At 41.1% G+C, this 24,320-nt stretch overlaps 3 protein-coding genes across 6 annotated transcripts in view; 1 reads left to right on the top strand and 2 right to left on the bottom strand.

Annotated features, from left to right (window-relative positions):
- LOC117458264 (microtubule-associated protein futsch-like) overlaps window positions 1–5,061 on the bottom strand; it is a 29,104-nt gene extending 24,043 nt beyond the window's left edge. For 2 of the 3 annotated variants that reach the window (XM_034098626.2, XM_034098625.2), the window contains exon 1: window positions 4,870–5,061. The gene's annotated coding sequence lies outside the window, so the exon portion shown is untranslated. Of the gene's footprint in view, window positions 1–1,988; window positions 2,112–4,869 lie in introns of all 3 variants that reach the window. The other variant, XM_034098624.2, reaches the window with a different exon arrangement.
- Window positions 5,062–10,027: 4,966 nt separating this feature from the next.
- Window positions 10,028–12,370, top strand: LOC117458968 (endonuclease domain-containing 1 protein). The gene is made up of 2 exons (XM_034099741.1): window positions 10,028–10,340; window positions 11,292–12,370. Exons 1-2 carry the CDS (start codon window positions 10,044–10,046, stop codon window positions 11,898–11,900), a joined length of 906 nt encoding a protein of 301 aa, XP_033955632.1. The 5' UTR covers window positions 10,028–10,043; the 3' UTR covers window positions 11,901–12,370.
- A 2,561-nt stretch (window positions 12,371–14,931) lies between these two features.
- The window catches only part of nlgn2b (neuroligin 2b), a 90,410-nt gene continuing 81,021 nt past the window's right edge, over window positions 14,932–24,320 (bottom strand). Inside the window, exons 6-9 of one of the 2 annotated variants that reach the window (XM_034099502.2) lie at window positions 23,249–23,514; window positions 22,153–22,306; window positions 21,500–21,860; window positions 14,932–19,527 (exon numbers count right to left, since the gene is read on the bottom strand). In XM_034099502.2, coding sequence (XP_033955393.1) covers window positions 18,591–19,527; window positions 21,500–21,860; window positions 22,153–22,306; window positions 23,249–23,514 — 1,718 coding nt within the window. In that variant the 3' untranslated portion in view covers window positions 14,932–18,590. Of the gene's footprint in view, window positions 19,528–21,499; window positions 21,867–22,152; window positions 22,307–23,248; window positions 23,515–24,320 lie in introns of both variants that reach the window. The other variant, XM_034099501.2, reaches the window with a different exon arrangement.

Below are 24,320 nucleotides of genomic sequence, written 5' to 3' on the forward strand. Positions count from 1 at the left end.
GCCGATCTAAAACAAATCAAATAGGCTTACTAGCTTCTATCTACACGCTAAAGCAACTCAAATCTCTCACCAGCAAAACACCTCAACAGTTACTGTCAATGCCATTTTACGTTTCATTACTATACAGTATTTATTATCATTATAGTATTACTATTTCGGCGATTAGCTAAAATATAAATTATATTTGATGCAACTTTAGTTACATTTCCATGACTTTGAGACAAATATTGTTTTCCATAACTTTTCCAGGGCCTGGAATTTGCATTTTGAATTTCCATGACTTTTGCAGGTTTTTAATGACCGTAAGAATCCTGACGTACAATGTTGCACTGCGAACATGCGCTCAATGAAGACTGCCTGACGTTATCCTAACAAACAGCACTGTGTGCCAGCTACTACATAAAGCTGTCTGGTTAAATCCTCACTAATTCTCTCATGTCCTCCTGTTCCACTTAAAGCTGCTTTCAGAGAGGCCAGCTCTCTGAGCTTTTGCCATTCTCTGCTAATGCTAAAATAACCTCTTCATCAATCGCTGTAAAGCTTGGGATCTCGATTGTCCATCTTGATTCTCTGTTTTCACGTGTGTTAATGTCACATATCTTTGCTCATGTAGTGAAAAAATACATTCCTGTTAATCTCCTTATTAAGGAAAATAAAGAAATAAGCCACTTATATTACTTTACCATTACATGCGGTCCCATGATGTACAGCCTACGTTGATCCAGTTTAAATCAACTTAGAATATTGTCATAAGAGCAAGAATAGTGGAATAAAAAGTGTGCATGTTGCCGTCACTGTTTGCTTGGTTCATGCTAACACATGGTCTCACTGCTTGTGTGGCGTTATAACATTTTTAGACACAAGCATTGCAATAATTTTTTTGACAAGAAAAAAACGCCTTACCACGCTTTATCCCCGAGCCTGCTGCTGGTATTTGAGCAACATTACAAAGACAGCACATAAACCATCTGTTGTACACCCTCCCTGTTGCACACTACAGGACACACTAGCTACAGGGTTGTAGGGGGAGCCATCACTCAGCAGCAGCTTACATTTGACTCTGCACAACAATGGCGCTGTGCTTCCTATATTAAACCCATCTGCGCAGGGTTAACTCGAGACATCTGGAATTCTGCTCCAGCCTGGCCAAATGATGTCATGTGCAAAAGGGGTTAAGTTGCTGTTGGGCAAACCCTCTGCTTCACAGCGAGATACGTTCAGGAAAAGAATGTGCAATGCAAACAGTGCAGTTTAGTGTGTTTTTGTTTGATGTGTAGTAGTCCCAGAGGTATTTCTCAAGCTGTGTTGGACTGTATACCACAGACCAACTTGGTGTTGAAATGTCCAAAAATATTTATTTGAGAAACGTAACAACAATGTCCCTTGGCAGAAAACATGCCCCGGTTACTCATGACACTTCAGACTTTGGTGAGAGCAGTTTCAATGTAGCAACAATTTGCTTGTTGCTGAACTTTGTTCGGTGATCTGATAGCCGAGTGTAATTTGGCAGAAAGAAAAATGTTCCTACAAAAAACTGCTCCTAACTGTGGATATTCTTAAATAACCAGAACCGGGTCTTGTTTTTTCGCCGCTTTGAGCACCTTAAGCCAATTGCCATCTAGTTCCAATATATTGTGAAGTAGGGAGACATCTTTAGGACCAATTTCACTACAGGCAGGGGCGGACTGGCCATTGGGAATACCGGTACCGAAGTGGGCCGGTCGGACAATTCACTAGCCCCCCCCCCGTTGACAATTGACTAGCGGTACCGAGTTAGGCCGGTCGAGTTTCCCGGGCAGGTAAAAGGAAAATATGCATGTTAGGTGAACTGTCCCTTTAAACCTGCCATATGCACCACACAGCCTGCGTTCTGCCTCTTGTCACCAAGGAAACCCTGGTCATCCACTCTGTCACCACAGAGGAATAGACTTACTATATTCATGTCTCACAAACAGTTGATGCTTCTGTTCACGTGCAGCACATCTTACCTTGAGCACTGAGAGAAAGGAGGAGACCGAATCTGGACCCAATACGATGACGCTGTCCGTCAGGAATAGCTAGACAGCAGACCCGTGCAGTCCCTTTAAATAGACACGGCCATCCTCTGCGAGCTGGCAAACACACACAGACACGGCAGACGGAGTAAGGGAACACCACAGTCAGTTGGAGCACAGATGTAGAAGACAGGAAATGTTTTATTGTCTCAAACCAAGGCATTTATCTTTCCTCAATCCCTAATGTATTCTCTTCCTTGCCTCTCATTTCCTACAACACATGCTTTCACACACACACACTCGCACTGTTGCAAACCTGACCCTCTCTAGACAAAGGAAGAGGACGAAATGAGAGGTAAGAGAGAAGTGAGAGGATGGATGGGCCAGTAACCTCTGACAGGCCTTCTTCTTCTCCTGACTATCCTCTTCATCGCCCTGCCCTTCGCTTTATTCTTCACTACTTGTTTCAACAAGACTCATTTCCTCTCTAGATACCCAATATCCCAGCCTTTTCCATTCTCTTTCATGCAATGTGTATGGCTCTGCCTATGCCTCACCCTCCCTTTTCGCTGCATGCTGTGTCCTTGTATCCCTGGCAACCGGTGATATCATTTAGTCCAGAGCTGGGAGCACGGTCTCAAGCAAGCAGGGGGGTGTATGCGTGTGATTTTTGACATCAAGATAGAGTGGGGGGGGGGGGAGATTAAATCTCCTTTTTTTCATTCTACATAGACCTCTGCGAGCAATACACAGCTGTCATTTGAATAAAAAAAACTGTCATTGTTAAGAGACAATCTGCTAATAGGCTGCAATTTGCGTCCTCATTTAGACAAACCAACAGCATGTTTTTTTCTTGCACACTCTCTGGAGCTGCTTGCTAGCTGCAGTGAATCACTGCAGATGTGCATCTCCTGCTGAGACTGTCTGTGAGCCAGTAGTAAGGATCCTGTACCATAAAAGGAGAGATGGGCTGCACCAGACCAGTCTGTCTCCGGGGGCTCACAGGCTGGCTAACAAGAGGAGACGAGATGAAGAGGAAGCGACAGATAGGCTGGATGGACAATCCTCCCTGGATGCAGCACATGTGTGAATTTATTGGTTTTGAGCCGGAAAAAGCGCCACAATCACAGAGAGAGAGAGAGAGTACAGTATGAGTCGAATATCAATCACATTTCTAAAAATAACACCCCCGCAGCCACACTCCCCTCAGCTCTCTCCCCTTCTCCCCCTCTCTTTAATAGCAGCTTCTCCCGGTGTATGCTCCATAAAGCACAGCCCTCTCTGAGGGGTACTGGAACGTTCCAAGGCAAGGTCAAGAGCAAGGAAGAGGGGTGTCTTTTGCAAGTGATGCAAAATGTACATGACTTTTTTTTGTTAACAAAGACAATGAGGGAGGTTAACAGGTTTGAAGAAGGCACCGGGTGCACGTGTGTGTTTTGTGTTCAAACAGCTGGGTTGTGAGAGGAGTAGGAACCTAGAATCAAATGTTCAGGCGGTTGCCAAAAGCTGGCAATCAAATCAACTGGAAGCATACGTTGGGTACTAGTCATACAGTAGAAAGTAACCCAAAATACTATTTATTTATTGTATTTAAAACACGAAAAAAAAGAGACCCACAACTGTATGTTCTAAATAAATAGTTTAGTCGTGAAAATGTCTGAAATTGTGAAAATGTCCATAAAAGTTTGTCAAAGTGAAGGGTTACGTTTTGTCAGTCCTAAACTCAAAGATATTCACTTTGATATGTTACAAAAAAGAGAAATGCAAGAAATATCTATATTTAAAAAGGCTGAAAAACACATTACCGCCATTATGCACTGACAATGACTAACGATTCATCTATTACCAAAAAAGTTGCATATTATTTCCTGTCTGATCGAGTGATCAACTAATGGTTGTAGCTCTAACGCTCATACAATTGTGTCAACGAATCCATGACTTCATTTCATAGAGAAATCTTTAAAACAGAGTTCCTGTACAAAGACTTATCCAAAAGCACCACTTCACCAGAGATGTGCTAACAAGTTTCTTTGAAATAAGTTAATAAGCATGATAAAAGTGACTTGGCGACTTAATAAATCTTAGCCGACTAACACCAAAATGAGAGGGGGCAGTCTCACATGTTGAGCTCTTTATTAAATCAAAGAAAAATAGCGACATAAAGCTTTCTGTGTGAGATGCGTAACAGACTAATCTGAACTTTCTTTGGAGCCAAGTAGTGATGTGACACACACACACACACACACACACACACACACACACACACACACACACACACACACACACACACACACACACACACACACACACACACACACACACACACACACACACACACACACACACACACACACACACACACACACACACACACACACACACACACACACACACACACACACACACACACACACACACACACACGTTTAATTGAGTGTAACCGCAACAGTTTCCCTTCACTAGATTCTTCATTTCACATTTCTTATTTCTGCTCCTGTATTCTGTGTCTGCACATGAGCACTGTATCTGTGTATCTGTGTTTGAGTGTGTGTGTGTGTGTGTGTGTGTGTGCGTGTGTGTGTGTGTGTGTGTGTGTGCGTCTGTCTGCAGACTGTGCTGCACATTCATGCATGAAGCTCACACACGCACGCACACACACACTCACAATCACACACGCACACGCACGCACACACACACTGCAGTATGTTTTGCCAGGACGATGGCACATATAATAGACACACATGTAGACACACAAGGGATAAAATGAAATGGAAACACATGCTCGCGCTTCTTCCACACTCATAGATGAAGTGTATTTACATTTAGCCGTTAGCAAATAGCACACGAAGAAGCTCCACTGTAGCCCTGCTTTTACCTCTCTGTTTTTCTTGTCTTCGCTCTCTTTGGTCCACACGCCCCTCTTGGCTCCCCTATTCCTCCCTTGCACTCCTCGCCACCTTGTCTGGCCCGTTCCTCTCTCCTCTGTCTTCTTTCTTCCACCTCACCTCCTCCTCTTCCTGTTTCCACTCCGCTCTCAGATGCTCATAGCTCGGGCTCTGTCGCAGACCGATCCATGTACGGAGAGCGACGAGGCGGGCCGATAGAGCTGCCAATCACAAGGCACAAGCCAATGAGAGGGGAGAGAAACATTCACATTTTGCAGCTATCTAGGGGAGGGGAGGGGTAGCAAACAGAGGCTTGGGGGGCTTTTCATTTCTATCTTCCTCCTGCTGTATATGTGAGGGTCGGGAATGAGTTGGAACATGGCCAGTACAGTAAAGGAGGTATTTTACATTTCTCCACAGCTGTGTAACACATTTTACTGGAGATCACAGACATGACCCCCCCCCTAAAATAAAAGTGGTTGACACCTATTTTCATGAATCCTCAAAAAATAGGATACCTTAGGTCTTAATTAAAGGGTAGTAGAATCGTCATGTAGGCCTATTGGTAAGAACAATGCACATCCCATGTATGTGGCTCATGGGGGAGCTAACTGCATATATCCATAGATATTTCTGGATGAATTGGGAGGCGAATCTGAGGCAAATGGTGACAGACGGGCTGCGAGTGTTGTCTGAGCTCAAATGTCAAGTGGCAGGATACAGGGGGAGGTGGGGCTATACAGCTCCAGGTTTATGAGGGAGGATCTACTTCGTCGCTCATGATTACCCCCCAAAAAACTCTCGCTACGATATCCTCATTTAACCCATCAGTGACAAATGAAAAAGCAGGCAGAGGTGTGCACTGAGAGGTAGAGACGGAGGATGAGGAGTCAGACGAATGTGAGGGTGAAATGGTGGAAGGAAGGAACCAGCCCACTGCCAGGTTTTTTTTTCTTCATTTTTTTGCCTCTCAAATACCTTAGCAACAGCCCCTGAACAGCCCAAATTCTATTGGCCAATGTATGACCCCATGTGAGTATTTGGACCAATGAGAAGGCTTTGGTGCAGAATTTAAGAAGGGAGAGCTTCACAGGCGAATATATTATCTGCTAAACAGAGCCCCCTGGTGGCTCAATGAGGATCTGTTCCTCAGAAAGCCAAAAACTGTCATCTGCTGATACAGTTATTATACAGCAACATTTTTGTCATTCACGCTTCAGAAATGAACAGCTGAATAATCTCGGGGTTTATCCGTTTTGTTGTTCTCTTTTTAGTGTGTTTGTGTTGTGGATTATTTCGACGTGTGCATCGTTAAGTAAAGCTGTATTTGTTAATGTGATGAGTAGTGCTATGCATTTTTGCATGTATACATATAAATAATTGTATAGTTGTATATTTTATTTCAATATATTCAATAATGTTAAGATATGTATTTATTTTTGTTATTATTAATGTGTGCTTCTATTCACAAAACACAACTATAAATATCCTGCTAATATGGATCGAGTTAAAAGTGATGTTTAATGTCACAGTAATTGAACAATAAATAACAAATGTGTTAAGATATTTTACCATTAGTTTAGAGAATAAGTCACATTCTGGTAGGATAGCGCTTTCACAAAATCCTATGTGAAAAATAAGAGGAAAAAGTTAAGGAAGGAGAATCAGTCAGGAAAATCATGGGAAAATAAGATTTTTCGGAATTGCAATTAATTAAAATGATTAATTTTGAGTAGCCCCGAGTGAAACATAAAACTGTATCAGAATTTTTCAAACCAAATAATTGAATTTACCTATGAAACACTTTTTAAAATACAATATTGTTTAACATTTGGCTACATTTTATAATAAAAGTCTACCTCACACTTTTTAGATTTTTTTTTAATGTTTGAATCTGTAATGTTTTTAGGCATTTTACCCTAGCTTGTAAGAGCTGATCATCATGGTGCAGGTAAAGGGAACAAGTTCAAAACAAGCCTAAACGGCCACCTAGTGTGCAATATATATTACTGCACAATGATGTACTAGCTTTGGAACAGAGCTGCCAGGGAAATTGTGGCCTACAGTGTGTGCTACAAATAATAGACACCATTTTTTTTAATTAGGCCTATGTATTACATTTAATAATACTGCTGTATTTATTATATAGTTTGAAATCAATGTCACAGGTGAGTCTCCCATTACTAAAATTGTTAAATAATAACAAATCATTTCTTGTATTTGTCATTAAATCTCTCAACAACCTGGTACATTCATACTTGTCTATTGAGTTTTTATCAAGTCAGAATTTTCACTGACATATAATTTCATTTGAAATGCCTGCCTGATACACAGAACCATTGAGGGGTTTATTTAAATTGTGTAAAGAAACAGACCAGAGGATTTTTTTTCGTGCTGCCCTGAAAGCTCACATTCATTTTGACCATCTAAAGACAACTTGACCAGTAATTACATTTTGTACCAAAGTGCTATAACATTAGACTTGACAGTAGTAACATTCTCTGCTTCCTCCACTGAAGATGAAACAGCAGAGGGCAGCTGAGCTGGTTCTGTACTTGGTCGGAATATATCATTTTAATTGGTAAAAATGCTGACAGCAGAAAAATGCCTGTTCACATAACTGCATCATCAGCCCCAGCTACATAAGTTATGATTGTCATAACTCAGGATTAGATCAGAGAGGCAAGCTGGTCCCTCGATGAATAACCACAGTCGGTCACTCAAATTGACTTATTAGGGCAGTGAGGGATTGTTGCTCCAGCTTATCTGACTATCACTTAACATTTGCATAAGACTGCATGAGAAGCACAGCAGCAGACACTCCAGCCATTGATATTCAGCACATTTCAACTCCTTTACACCATAGACGAAAAGGCCTCTGGTTCCCTATCTTTTTTGACAGACACCTCCTCCACAGAACTGTAACATTATCTCACTCCTTAATCAACACCATTGTTCAAGATCATTTAAACTGAATTGAAAACGTGATGTTAAATGTTACTATTGATATAAAAGTGAATATTGCCACTTTGAGTTAATCAATTGCTTAAAACTATTATAGCATTGTAGCATTACTTTTAAGCTTGCTTGCTAACTATAATCTTTATACACTTGAGGTATTATAGGTATTCAATAATACGTAAGCTACTCACACATATTTCCACCTCCCCCCAAAGTGCCCCAACATGGATAGAATACTGAACACACCTACCAGTGTCAGTCACACCAAATGTTAATCAAAGAGTCACATGCCAACCAGGTAGATACTCCAAAAGAGCACAAAGCACCATAAAAAGACTCAACTTGACTACAAAGAGACACAAAAATGACCAGGAAGAGAAAAAAACAACTACAAAAAGTCTACAAAAAGAAAGAGACTATTTCAAAGTGACATATACAACTACAGACTCAAAGAAGAAACAGAAAATACACACATAGAAACGCAAAACAATATTGCTCTTCAGAACGTGTGTAATGAGATCCATAACACTGACGCAACACATGGTCAACGAGAAGAGCAATCAGTGACTCTTCTGTGAGGGGATAGTCAATGCAGCATTGCTCTGACTATCATCAAATAGTGGTAGTAAACGTGTAGTTATGCATTCATGCTTTATCTCTACTATTCACGATTAAAAGCATAGTGCCTCTGAAGAGCACTGGCCTCTGTAGGCCTTTTGTTCCGCACGGAGACAGATTAGACATTTTTGCATTTTATATTACGCTGATAGCATGAGTCTGAATGTAACACGTCTATGTCCCGTGTTTCACCTCAACACTCTTTAAGAGTGCACTGCAGTTATAGCTAGAATAAGATGTATCTATTTAAACAATGACTGTACAACACATGCATTGCACCACATTGACTATAAGCAGTAGTGGAAAGTAACTTAGTGCATTTACTCAAGTACTATATTGTACTTTTTGAGGTACACATACTTTACTTGAGTGTTTCCATTTTATGCTACTTTATACTTGCACTCTACTAGATTTTGGCAGAACATATTGTACTTTTTACTCCATTATCTGACAACATTAATTATTAGTTACTTTGCAGGTACATATTAATAATAGAAAAATTAATTAATGCATTATTATGTAATGTTATGGGTGGGGATACCTGATTTTGTCTCCTTTACCAGCTGCAAACATTTAAATGATAGACACATTAATGCATCACTATATATAAACCAGAGATATAATATATATTATACTGAAAATGGATATTTTGATAATGGGTACTTTTAGATTTAGTACTGAAGTATTTGATGCAGCTAATCATTTGGTTATTTTACTTAAGTAACATTTTTAATGCAGGGCGTTTACTTGTATTTCTACACTGTGGTGTATACTTTTATACTTAAGCAAAGCTCTGAGTACTTCTTCCACCCGTGCCTAGAGGCTCAATGAGGATTTCCATCTGTTGTCCGTGGAAATGTGTATTATGGACATATAACACATTCCCCAACACCTTCATAAATGTACCGGACAACCCAACATATTCAGACCTTGATGACAACTTGATTGTCTCTTTTTCAACAATTTTTCAACATCAGTTTAAACTGATTAAGACTAATACACTCACATACTTATATATATTCTGTAATGGAAACCCCTATAGTCCTCTACATCAAAAATAAAAGGGCCACAATTAAGTATATACGTTTTGGACAGCAGTAAGCGGACCACACGTGAAACAAGGCCTTCACAAGTTGTTCAGAATAGCTATGTTTGTTTTTAATTTCTCGAGGCACTAAGGTGAATATGTGAAGTACTGACATTGTAAATATGTGACCGCAAGTAGTTGATAATCCTGTATTTTGTCGCCTTCACCATGGATTGCACCATTGATAAAATATAATAGCTTCTATCCCAAAGAGCAAACCATAACGCCATTAAGAACTCATAGAGTCAAACTTGTCAAATAAACATCAGTAGGTTTGTTACAGTAGCTTTACTTCAAAAAGAGAAACACACCCTTAAAGAACATACACTTAATAGTCATAGGAACAAACTTCTTTGGAATGGTGTGATAGAGCCCATCCACGCCCACAAATGAAAGGAGGCCTGTCTTTTGTCGCACTCTACTTTGCATATCTGGACTGTAATAATCGTAACTGCAAACCCTTTCTGTCATTGCTTGCCAGCCGGACTGACTGAGGAGATGTTTTTGACCATGACAATTCTATTTTTGCTTGGCTGTTTTTTGCCTCTACTTTCTGCAACAGTTGTTCTAGATTTTAATCACATTGAGAGATGTAAGGACTCCCTGTACATGGGGACCCCACCGAGGGGCTTCACCGACAACAACCTGAAGAGGATCTGCCAACGTTACTCCGACAGACCTCGCTATGTGACCCTGTACGACCCCCAGAAGAGGATTCCCGTTTACTCAGCTTATACGTTCAAGAAAACAGAGGGAGACAGGCGCGTGGACTACCCATGGATGTTTGAGCCACAGGTGGGAGACTTGTCTTTGAGTAATAGTTTAAGTTTAGTCAAAGTGCAGGCATAGTAAAGAAAGACAAATCAGTTGTAATAATATGAGAATTATGTTAAGAATAAAGATGTACTTTCAAGAAAAATGTGGAATATTATGAAAATTAACGTAATTACAAGTGTTGGTTTTAATATAGTAGTACAAATGATATTTGTCTTTTATGTGTCAAGTGAGTGTTGATGACCTATAGTTGCAACTTAATTCTTAAAATATTATGAATTGGATTCAGTTTAATTGTAGGCATGCACAATATAATCAACAAATAATATATCCTATATTGATCCAAGCGACCCTGCGGTATAAATGATCCTTTACCAGCTGCTACATTAAAGTGACAAACAAATTATTTCATCAATAATTGTAAGTCAATAAAATTATAAATACTATTCTGAAATGGGCTGTTGTGCAAACTAAGTAGACTTGTTACTTCAAGTATATTTTAATGCTAATACCTTTGTATTTGTTTTTTTTACGAAAAAAAAGGATTTTGAATGATAACAATGTATTTCTATACTCTGGTTTTACTATTTTCACTGAAGTGAAGCTTTCATTGGGAATAAACAATAATGGCTTTGCACACTGTAAAATGTGTTAAGTTGATCTGACTTTTAAAAATGTAAGATCCTTTCCTCATACAATTTAATATCGTTATCAGTCCAGGTTTACGTAAAATCACCTGTCGGCCATAGTAGAAACCTTTATAGTCTTCCTCTACAGCAAGAAAAGGGCCTAATGTTAGACATTTTGTGCAAAACAAGGCTCTTACAAGTTGTTCAGAACGGGTTAAGTTGACCTCAAATGTTTTTGTATTTACTTCATTTTGTAAAGTTGTTCCAACATAAAAATATGAAGTGGAATTAACTTGTTCTATTTAAGTGTAGGCTCTCATTCCCAGCATGTGTGTCTCCACAGCTGGCAGAAACTGACGGGAATGGAAACATGCAGCCCTTCCCCACCGGCTACCTGCACATGAAGTTCGAGGACAGCCAGGCCGTCCTGGACGACTACTCTGACGTGGTCCTGTACGAGAGGGGTCACCTGAACCCGGACCAGCACCAGTCCACGCCACACGACCGGGCCGCCACCTACACTCTGACCAACGTGGTCCCGCAGATCCGCGAGTTCAACATCGGGCCATGGCGCCAGTACGAGGAGCGGATCAGACTCCGCCTCAACAACTTCTGCCGCGGCGTGGCCTACATCGTGACCGGAGTGACCACCAGGGGCAACATGATCCGCAGGAACAACCAGGACCGGGTGGCCATCCCTGAAGATGTGTGGTCCGCCTACTGCTGCCCAGACTACGACCGCAACTCCCCGAGTGATGTCCGCATTCACTTCCCCACCTACGGGGTCCTGGCCAAGAATGCCAAAGACGAAAACAGCGTCCACGAGATGCCGCTCATGGAACTTGAGAACTTCCTGAAAAGTAATTTGGATGTTGACCAGAACCTCCAGATCTTCTATGATAACTGCATCTCCCCTTCACCCCTCCCTCTGTACCTGCAACACACTATTTAAATGCTCTATGGGTTGGGTTGGATAAATTACACATAAAAAACACAAACTCTGACTTTAATTAAATGTAGTGTGTCAACACATTTCAAATAAATGTTTTAGGTTAGTTGAAAGCAATAATATTAAGTTTTTAATACTAAATAGATTCAACTTCATATTATTGCTTTCAACTAACCTAATACAGTTATGTGAAATCTGTTGACATAATTAATTTGAATAAAGTCAACATTTCGGTTTTTTCAGTGTGGAGAAAATTGTCATAATTCACAGTAAAGTTAATTCAAAATTCCTCTTGCAGCTTAGTTATTCTTTTGGGGAAAAACGTTTTTGAATAACTGTTTCCTTTCATCATCTGTTATCTGACCAACAAATCATAAAGCAACGCATGTTACAGGAGAGCTGCTTTGTTGGGAGAGGGAATAAAATGTGCGGAAAGCTATTCAAATTGTCTCCTTTAATAAAGTATAGTTCATTCACGCGATTTGTGATTGTGTCATTGCTTTTCATTCTTGTCAAATGTCAGTGGTACGCTTAGAAAAAGCTCCTTATCATCATACTCCTGAGAATGTGAGTTTGAATGTTTAGTCAGTTATGAACTTTGGATTGGACCTCTATGGCTATCTGATGGGTTTTAGTGCGTTTAGTCATTGAGTTGATCTATTTGTAAAAGTATTTTGAATATCATATAAAATATTCCATGGTCAGTTGTATAACTTGTTGCATGGTTACTGAAGTTTTAGAAAACCAACAGGATTTAGGAACCGTTAAAAATGTACCACCTTAATGCTATTTTTAGAAACAAAAGAGTGAGGATAATATATTAAAACATTAAATTGGTCAAAGATAACCTCTGTGAATATTATGTCATGGAGACTTTTCTTATTTTTGGTTTGTGGTATATGGTTTTATGTGATGCTGAAAATTACATTTATTTTTGAAATTCTAAAGAGGAAGATGCTTTCTGTTTTTTTTTCAGTCGGAAGCAGTCATTTTCTGATGCAGCAGACCTTTCTTACATATTATGGCCTTCACTGCCATCTAGTGACAAAGGAAAACAATTTCCTGATATCACTTCTCCCAGAAAAACCAGCTGAGTATTATTGTCTGTAAAGGCAATCAGGTTGAGCGCAAAAGAGAAATACTATCAGTCATCTAAACAATTGTGCAATCTGTATATGATGATTCTGCTGTTATAACACAAATAATGCTGATAGATAGAGTGCACGTCAACCATAAGAGTTATTAGACAGTGCAAAGTCTAATACCTTGTTTGTTATTACAGCAATATTTCAGGGCAGATACTTTAAACCAAAATAAATGAATAAGAAATTAAAAACAATTAAAAACTGCAGAAAGTTGCATTATTAACTGGTCCAAGGCCATATTTCATTTTTTCTCTTCTGTAATGAATTCTTCTAGATTAATAATTAAAAACAACTTGCACCACCTTGCTTATTAAAGGGATCTATCTTTATTGTTTTTCCAAGGTAATTATCTGTTGCCAATTATAATGCTGAATACTTCATTTGGGAAGAAAATATCAACTGACTAGAGTGACATTTGAGAGGTAAAAAGAGCAATGTGATGCTTTTTCACCAGCAATAACACAGAACTATATGTATCTGTGGCCAAAAAAAGTTTTAATTGTTTCCACATCGGGGCTTAAACTAATGGAAATCCATGCAATAGCACAGATGCTTCATCCAAAAGCCCCAGTGCATCAGTCAGTTCCTGTATGTTGCCATAATATTGATTTATTGTGTACACAAGCTGAATAAATACATACGAGAGGTCAGTTCCCTTCATAAAACTGGTGCTGTTAGTTTTAGCTTTGGAATTCAAATCTCTGGATAACTTTAAAACCTCACAGAATGAGAGTCAGAACTCCGTATATTTGGTTATGTACAAAGGAATTACGGGATTGTGGACATTTTGAGGATACATTAGAATGCCAGCTGTAAGCAAAAACATTTCAAACTGAAAAAATAAACAGTTTATGACGATTTAAAATCTTACCCACATCAATCAAACACCATGGTTCCTCTTTCTCTCCGTCTAGGCGGCCATCTTCTCTCTTAAAACAATAAAAACCAACATCAATCCTGCCACACTAGAAAAAGAAACACAGATTAGTATTATATTATAACAAGAAAAGCAGTAACTAAATGTTTTTCATGTTATAACAAGATATGTTCACAACATACAAACATATTATGTAATAACATTATACTATAGACATTCTTATAATCTGACATTTCTCACATTGACAAATTGATTTCACATAAAAAAAATTATATTATAGGGGGATTACTTCAATTGTTATAACCAAGACAAAAGTGCATTTGCAACTCCACTGGTAGTAAAATGAATAAACATTGTATAGAAGTTTATGAAAAGAGGACCCCACTTCTCACTTGGGTTATTACCTCAGTAAAGATTTCCTTAATACATGTGTGTCCTCAATTGCTAGTTTGAAGTCTTATTGAATAAAGTAATGTGAGCAACCACCCACCCACCAATCACCCAATCACCCAATCACCCAACTACCCATCCATCCATCCAACCAACCAACCATCCATCCATCCATCCATCCATCCATCCATCCATCCATCCATCCATCCATCCATCCATCCATCCATCCATCCATCCATCCATCCATCCATCCATCCATCCATCCATCCATCCATCCATCCATCCATCCATCCATCCATCCAACCAACCAACCAACCAACCAACCAACCAACCAACCAACCAACCAACCAACCAACCAACCAACCAACCAACCAACCAACCAACCAACCAACCAACCAACCAACCAACCAACCAACCAACCAACCAACCAACCAACCAACCAACCAACCAACCAACCAACCAACCAACCAACCAACCAACCAACCAACCAACCAACCAACCAAAAGCGCAACCGTATAGTGGGGTACTTCCACCGACATGGCTTTAAAATGCAGTTTTCATTTTTGCATCGCTCACATTGTGACACAAACGGTTGAAAGCATTTGTTTAAGAATGTCTTTTAATGTTTTCCAGTTCAGATACACAACATACAGTGTGTAATAGCCTCTATTTGAAATAGAAATATTAACTTTAATTCTTTCAACTCCTTCTGGTCATTATGCTCTCTCACAGTATCTTGAGCTCAAGCAGGTTACTGAATTGGACTAAATGAAACAGACAAACAGGTGCAAGCCTTCACTTTACCATTTCAGCAATAAATGTAATAAGAAGATATTTGGATCCTTGAAATGTTTTTTTTTTAATATATATATTTTTTTCCTTACCTTAAGCCAACATCAAAACTGTAGTGTAAACATGTAAACTTGATGAGTGTGCTTCCGTCATCTGTTGGCTGTCCAAACGCTTGTTTAGAAAAAGAAATGTTGTTTTTATAACGCTGCTTTTGGACTAACATCAAAAAGGTTCAATAATCCCATAAACAGAATGTGCAGAGAAACTTGCAAAAGGTAGCAAAAACAACCACCATGATTAGAGTCAGAAATAAGACCAAAAGAGTACAAAGGATTCCAAAACCTCCCAATTATGACAATGCTCAAGACAATGTGAGACATTAACAATTAAATCCAACAGCATCACAAGTAAAATTCTCGATTTGTAGTTTGTTTTGAGCACACATGAAAACGTGCGCCCATTTTCATGTTTCATTCCTCAAAACATCCCAATTTCTCCGTCTTGTGTCGATTCCCTGCAGCTGTTCTTTGGCTTTTCAACCAATGAAAGGACTCAAACGCTGCCTCCATGATTGATGGGATAGTGCCATGTGTGTGATATGCTTTAAACAGGCATATTATCCAGTAAGAGCATTTTTATCACCACAAAATCTAGGCTAACCTGAGCTGTAAGCATTCCTTTTTTTGAGTATTTGTTGTCCTCAACCATGCTGTGATTTATTTTTTTCATTATCAACATATGTTAACAGATTCCTGTGCCCATAAACTATTGGAATTTGCCATTGAGATCTAGGAAAGAAAGGAGAATCAAACATACGCATGAGTGCTAAAATCATGTAAGTTAGTCACCTAAACTTGCACCTGTTGTCACAAAGAAAAGATCCGGCCAATCACTCAAACCAAACGACAAACATAATATTTACAAATTCCAGTTTGTTCTCTTACACTTAAAAAATGTACAGTTTTGTTTCATGTATTGGTTTTTGTTCTTTTTGTCCTCGCAGCTCGCTCCAGTCCAGTGTGAGGGATGGCAGTCTGGCTCCAGAGTGTTGTTGACCTGAGCAGACCGGATACAGAACAAGGAGCGGGCGGGAATTCATCCCGCTCGCCTTGCTTTCGTGATATATGGTGTATGAGTAATGTCTGTCAATAAAGATTTAAATCAGGTTTTTTTAGAACACATCCTCAGTGCATCGACAGATCATATCATTGATCACTGCCAGCATTTGTCCAGTGTTGTCCTAATGTCACTGGGATTTTTTCCCCTCAGAATTGTCCAGAGTGCGACCTGTCTCTCGTTGTGCGAAAATATGTGAAACGCGCGTACAAGGCTTTCTCACCTTTGGACCGTCATAAATATATCTCCCACCCCACAGAAGGGAGAATCATGAAACAACAAAAGACGAAAAGATAACTGTCAGGCAGTCTTTGAAGAATTCGGTTAATGTCAGTCACAGACAAAAACCTTATTTAGACTATTCATGTAACGGAGTTTTTTCTTTCTTTTGTAACTTAAAAAGTGCTATCTTCAGGTGAGATTGAGAGACAGTGACTGCGAAGTTGACAGTTGCAAAAGATAAAGAGAAACAGAGCAAGAGAGGGAGAAGAGAAAAAGGCTTTCATCAGTCTTTCTGGTAGTTTTGCAGCACAGTCTCAGTGTCAGGACATGAACAAAATAAAGAGGAAATATTTACTCTCTTTGTTATCATATCATATAATCATAGTTTTACACAATATTCATCTCTTAATACTTTAATACCCTTTTGAAGTACCACAAAGTGCAGCTGATATTAAAATAGAAAATGTAAATGATTAAAAGAAAAGAAAAAACTCAATGAAAAACAAGGCAAATCATTCAAATGGAAAACAAATGTCTCTGTCCACACTCCTTAGAAAATAAAAAACATCATGCAAATATCCCAGACAGCAAAGTAGCTCATAAAACTTTATATACTTTTTTTTTTCAAACAAGGATATATTGAATCTGATTTCCCTTTAAAGAAGAAGGGACCAGCCACAGTGCAACATTGAGTGAAATAATAATAATAATAATAAAAATAAAAAAAGTGTGTGGATCAAACAGAAACATGAAGGGGTTGGCACTTTTTATGATGGTAATTCCTTTTGTAAGATACAGTCAGGATGGACCTCTCCAGGCGCTCCACTGGACGCCAGTGAAAGAGGAACTTTATCACAGTACTTGGCACCAAGAATGCTGGTAAAAACGAGATATCAGAATATCTTTTTTTTTCATTCATATCCTTACAATTTATTAATAATACATCATTTACATTTGTGTTTTTGTATAAAAGACTCCAAAAGTAAAACAGAGTCTAGAAGTGATTGCGAGGAACGAGGAGAGAAGTGGACGTGGAAATGGATTATGTGGATGGATTAATAAAAAGAGCTACGAGGGCAGATGCAGAGAGAGGAAGAGTTTGAGCCAGCGGAAAACAGAGAAGTGGTTTAATGGGCTGAGATGGAGATACAGACAGAGAGATAATGAGAGAGAAACAAATAAAGTAATGGACATGATTAGAGCCTGTGTGGCGGAGATGCAGCGAGTTCTAATGGGCAGCCTGGATTCCAGGTTGCGTCCCACAGACTGAGTGTGATTCAGTTATTTCCTGTACCGCCCAACAGTTGAAGCCCCAATCTGGAAATGTTCTGAAAGCAGCATTTGAGAGTATACAGATTATTAAAATAAAACAATATTTCTGACGGCAATACGGCCGCATTCTAACTGAAAACAGGTAGATACATTTGATAACAGAAGGGTTTAGAAATCAAGGAAAAACTCATGCTTAAAATGTCAAAGAGTTCATCCTTTTACTCCCAGCGCTGCAAATACGATTTTAACAAAAGTCTCCAAAATCAGAACAAAGAGACAGCTGTTGGGACATAGTGCTCAACACAGGGTGCCAAATTCCACTTCCAGATTGGGCCTTTAAAGCTGCAATTTGTAAGTTTCAAGAAATCTCCGCTTTATGACAGACAGCTTGTTGGGCATATGCTGCCTCGCTCGCTGCTGCATGCTACTGTATTATCTTTTCGCTAAATGAACGGAAGTGAGCGTTCTATGTCAAACATAGTTTTGCACTGACACAACAACACATGCGCAAAAAACAACAGAGCTACACGTAAGATGTCTGATTCACGAGCTCAATACCTCTTAGAGAGAAGGAGAGCTTAAAGCTGTGGCTCACCTAAGCACGAGATACTGAAGGAGCTTCAACACGAGGAAGCAGTGTGTACCTACGATGACAGGCGTCTGGCAGAGGAGTGTGTTCCATCAACCCCCCACCTTTGATTTATGATAACATTTGAGAGGTATTTCGCTGCTTCAAATCTTACAAACTGCAGCTTTATTTGAGGGCTTAATGAGAAAAGACAAAGACAAGGAGAATGGTGAGGGTGGAGATTGTATGGAGCAGTTTGTGTGGTGTGTCTCTGTACGCCCAGAGTGGGGTAGCAGAGGTTGTGCCTGGTCCTATACACGGGTGGTGGAGTGTTGGTGTGGCAGGGCATTGTTGCTGTGGCTGGGGACGGGTGTGGTGGAGGGGGCCGGCACAGGGGGGTAAGTGTTGAAGGGGTGGAGGGGCTGCATGCTGCTGATGGTGCTGGGGATCATGGTGAGGGTGTTGGCTGTCATCAGTGGCACGTCCTCCGGGGCCCGCCGCAGGGCCAGCGTGTAGTCGGGGGGGCACACGGGGGGCCGCAGGGGTTCCAGGTCGCCGTGGATGCCGCGGGACGGGAGGGGCGTGCCGTGCTCCAGCTCCACCCTCTGCTGCTTCATCTGCAGCGACATCAGCTCCTCCTCCTGACTCAGCGCCAGGTCGTTGTGCGGTGGGGCCCCGATCACTCCCATGCCGACGCCCATGCCCATGCCCATGGTGGTGACGCGCTGCGGGGACAGTCGGCGGTGGCGTCTCTGCATGAGTTCGTGGCGCTTATCCCGTTTGTAGTAGAGCGCGGCGAAGGCCAGCACGTTGAGGAAGAGGAGCGAGGCGCCCACAGCCACCGTCACGCTCAGCTCCGTGGAGTAGTCCCTTGTCTCGTCGGGGAAGGGGGAGAAGCGGGGTCTCTCCGAGCCGTCGGGCTCAGGGTCGGGCGGGTAGGTGGAGATGCCGGTGGAGGGGTGCTTGGTACCGGGGCTTTTGGGGCCCTTCCAGCCTTTGTTGCCTCCGGGCGGCAGGCGGGTTGTGATGGGGCCGATGACCTCCTTGTGGAGGCTGTGCAGATGGGGCACCAGCTCCAGCCAGAAGGCCACCTTGTTGGCCCGGTAGTTGTCTCTGACGCGAGGCTTCAGGCCGATATGTAAGTACTGCTTGTCTTTGGAGCTGAACTTGGTCCAGATGACTTCTTCGAAGCGGTTGGGCTTGGTGTGGATGAACGTGGTGTCCTGAGGAACTGGTAGGTTGGGATCCCTGGAGGAAAGAAATAGCAGAATCAAAATAGTTCTTATGCTAAGAATTCATCCTCACTAGGACTTTTTTCACACTACCTCGCCTACCTCACTTGGTCCGGGCTTTCAGCCCTTTCGGGTTTCGGGTTTTGGTCCAAACCAAAACTACAGGTGTAAAACCTCCCAGGACCAAAGTCAAACAAAAAGAGTAACCATGGTTCCATCTTTCGGATGGTTAGACTAGCAAAGCGCCTTTGGAGAACAGCTCTGTGCTTGGCAAGTGTGTGGTAAATGAAAAGAGAGGTGGATGTGGCGCCCTCAGATCAGAGCAGGAGAGACATTAACAGTAAACTTGTCAAGTAGTAATAAAATGTACATTGTTGGTTTCAGTTTGTCTGTGAATAAGCACTGCATCTAGGAGGGAGGTGATTATTTGTTCAATATCCGAGTGGGGTTGTATTTGTAAACAAACCGCTTGTCTGAAACACGCCAGCGCCTTTAGCACTTCTGTGTCAGTCGGGTCCAGTCTGCAGCTTCTTCTAAGATTCTGCAGCTGGAAACTAACTGAGTAAAAGCGAACTAACTGAAACAAGCTTTACCCGGTGCAAGAGTGATGTTTCACAACAGATAACATCAGCCACTGCCATTTGCCAATGGGGTCTTATTTTCTGACCGATTGCAGGTCTCTGTCGGTCAAAGGCAATCCAAAAGGCAAATATCATGCACCAAATCAAGTCATCCCTAGTGTCCACATAAGTATACTTATATAGGCCTATGATTGGAAAAGAGAGCCTGTCTACCTAATTTAAATTGCAAGTAGGCCTATAGGGAGATGCAGGCAGCTCACATAGATGAAGACCTCAGAGCGTAGGGATCTCATGTAGCGATAAAAGGGAACTTGCATTAGTGCAATGTAAACAACTATCCAGATCAAATGTATATGAATGTAACAAAAAAACAAGTCTTTGTTCAACAGTTTAGGTATGAAAAGGCCATTTATTTTTACACCTGTTGCTAATTCAGCAACAGAATAGACTGAAACCAGAGATGATGTGCTATCGGAGCACCACCCTTGGAATTTGGCAGAAAGAAACAGCAGCTGTATCATATGGAGCTAATGCTGCCAACACTTCAATGTATGGCCTAATTTTCACTAACAAACCTAGTGTGGTTTGCCAATACAAAACTCCATTACCAAATAAAAAACGACATATCAAACAAATACCCAACACAGTTCTACTGCATCATGTTTACATATATTATTACATATTATGGAAATTATCAGGTTCATATTTGTATTTTGTGCCCCAACTGTGACATTGTTACATGCTTTATTTTTCTCATACTGCCTGTGCTGCAGCACCTCTTTTCACCCTCTGTCTGAAACCAGCTGGCCGGCTATGTTGTTATTGGTCAGCCGCCTAAAGATGTCCCGCCCCTTAGCCTATTACAAACAATGTGTTGGAGCACTTGCCAATAGAAGAGTGAGTGTTACATAGTTATGTCATTATGTTACGGAAGCAAACTAGGGAGTCTAATGGAGGTGTTTCTGGCGGGGGGGGGGAGGGGGGGGGGGGGGGAGTGTGGGAGAGAAACTTGAGCCTTTGTAGACCATTCACAAAATCTCTATATCACACTACAGGAAAGGGAAAACCCCTGAAAGCAAAACAGGGCCCCTTTAAATTTGGAAGGAAATGAGCTCCGTACAGGTGTTGCATGTCATATCACTCCCAACCCAAATGTTTTAAACCGCAATATTTTCATAAGCTCAACAGATAATCACATCATTGAGAATATCTCCAAATCAAAACCAAAAACCAACTTTATATTCCCCTTTAGCAGCCTAAACATGTGCCCACAGTTGGGAACTTGGCTAAGGAGACATTAGACTTGAGTATCCTGAAGCATGTGAGCTTGTTAGTACAGTACACACTGTGCTGTACTAAATGCACTTAATATCAGAAAGTATTTTTGTAGTTTGGCACCATACTAACCCTGTCTTGGCGAAGTTGGTCCAGTAGGTCATGACGACAGCACTGAGCATGACATCGTTCTTGGAGAAGTTGCAGGGGAACAGATCAGTGGCTCCCACCATGGGGATCCCAAACACATAGGGGATCTCATCTCCGTGAGCAGCGTCGGCCCACTCCGGCCGGGCCTCCGTCTGACAGTGGTGGTGGAAGGTGTAGAAATAGACGGGCGACTGGAACTCGGCGTGCAGCTTGGCAGTGGCGACGGCCGGGGCCACCCACTGGTGGTCTGTGAACAGAGCCAGGAGGGTCTTCCTGCGCATGTCAGTGTTGTCCCGGTCAGCCCAGTCTGTGTACATGAACTTTATGGTTTCCCTGAGGATGTCTTTACCTTGGAAAAAATGAAAATGGAACGTGAGTATGTACGCAGTGCAACATTGGGTGACAGGATTAAAGGGTTAAATAGAACTTAATATAAGTAATTTTATTGTAAATCTATGTCATCTCCACAGTGGTGCCTTCAACTTCCTGTCATAGAGCAGGAAAAGAAATGTAGCTCTGTCTTTTTCATTGTAGTTTGAAGTACTTCTCCTTGCTGTAGAGGCTAACAACATGTGCAAGATTTGAATATTAAAGTAATAACATGTTTAAGGTAAAATAGCAGCGAAGGCTCTGACCGTCAGGGAATCCATACAGATTGTCCACAAAGTTGGAGATGGTGTAGTCAAACGTAGCTGATGATATTCCGTCTTCTCCTTCACTGTCGTCCACGAATTTCAGTCCCTCTCCTTGGTTGACACCCAGCAATATGTCGTAATTAAGGAACTCGCCCTGGTGTCACAACAAAAACAAAACAAAGGACTGCTAGGACAACAACGCGATCCTTCACTGAATAACGTCCTGTTGACCTGACACGATAACTATGTCATTGAGTCACCGTATGATCTGTGGACAGATATGTGGACAAGACCTCGATCATTTTTGCATTGTTGTCTTACCGTAAGATAAATGGAAATGTTTAGCCTCTTGTACGATATGCTTAATCATTTGTATGTCATTGACTTATTGTGCAATATAAATACATATTTATTGACATGAACCTGATCGCTTTGTTCAATATATGTTCTTGATCCCAATCCATTTTGGTGACCTTGAGATTGCCTGTTGTGTTTCCATGCATGTTTGTTTAGCAAAAAACTATTCCAACTATTTGAATTATCGATTATTCACTCCATGTCACCTTTACATGAACAAATATGCATTTGTTCAGCTTTTTAGATAAAATTCAACTTTATATCTTTGGGGTTTGGACTGACAAAACAAGCCATTTAAAGACGTCTCCTTAGGACGTTAACAAACTGGGACGGATATTTTTCCTTTTCTGACGCTTTTTAGACCAAACGAATAATTAATTAACGATTAACAACATTTGTCTCTATCATTTTTGCAAATATGATACTAAAATAAACTGCTGGGTGTTCCCTTACTTGATAATACCTGGACTTTGCATAGAGCCCAAAATTCCATTTCATTTATTGTTTTGGTTGCATGGTTCTTTATATTTTACAATTATTTGAATATATCTTATTTTCGTTTTCCAATTCCAATGTCTGAACATTTCAAGAATCAGAAGTACATTGCTCTTTAAAAAGGGTGTACCGGTACCTGCATTATGAATCTATTATAATTGTATCAGTGGCATACATTGGTCTTAAAATGACATTAATATTGTTTATTGTAGTTATCCCGACGGACAGTGCAATGACCCCTGACCTGCTGCATGAGGATCTCAGGGTCATCGGGCACCACGTCCCCGTCCACCACGGGTCCGAAGGCGATGTGGTAGCGGGCCGGCTGGATGTCTTGGTCCACCAGCTCCCGGAAACTCTTCTTCCTCAGGCAGTCCACCAGCTCAGCCATGTCCCCCAGGGTGCAGCCCACCTTCTTGGCCAGGATCTTGGTGTACATCATGGGTCGGTAGTTGACCGCCCAGCTGGAGATGGCCGAGCCACTCTGAGCGATGGCCCTCTGGAACAGGCCTACACACACAAATAGCCTCAATAGCAAACATACAATCACTTCCCCTCTATCGGTTCATTTTTCCCCTCTGACATACTTCTGCTAGCAGCTGATGGGGCCTTCAAGGCCTTCCAGTGTGAGTGATTTTAATAATGCATATGTGGAAGGAGGAGCATTTGTAGAGTATTACATAGGAGGCAAGATGAAGAAGATGTTTGGTTGCTTTTTATAGCCATGGAAAATCTTTGCGAGCATTAGGACAACGGAGCGCTTTCATTACATACAGCGAGAGACAGCGAGAGACAGCGGGAGGAAAGATGGAGGCCGCTCGGAACACAGCAGCGGTTTGATGGCCGCGTGTTGCATAAAGCGCAAAAGAGAGACAGTGAGAGAAAGAAAACTGCTCGCACTGTTGCACCGCTGCACTGTTATGTAAAGTGGCTTTCTGTCTCTCTGTTTTATCTGCAGATTCTGTCATTAATAATTAAGCCCCCCCATATTCCGCATGTGCCCCACCCCCGCTCCTCTCCCTGTGAAATCAATTAAGAAGCCTCTCAGCTGCAGCTCCAGCTCTACCCCTCATCTCATCTCTCCTCTGCACACACACAAACACAGCATCTTTAAAAAATCGTCACCCACCAACTTTTTCAGCAAGTCTTCAAAATGGAGTGGAAGACATATCTATGCATAACAACCCATAATGATAACGAGGATAGACAAGCTTCACATTTCGATATGACACGAAGTTTTCACATTAGGACTGTAAATCTGGAGGGTTCCGTGATTAGATTAACAACAGATTCTTGTTTCAGTACACAGACGTGCT

The sequence above is a fragment of the Pseudochaenichthys georgianus genome, chromosome 14 (genome assembly GCF_902827115.2).
Source record: "Pseudochaenichthys georgianus chromosome 14, fPseGeo1.2, whole genome shotgun sequence".
Classification (NCBI taxonomy): domain Eukaryota; kingdom Metazoa; phylum Chordata; class Actinopteri; order Perciformes; family Channichthyidae; genus Pseudochaenichthys; species Pseudochaenichthys georgianus.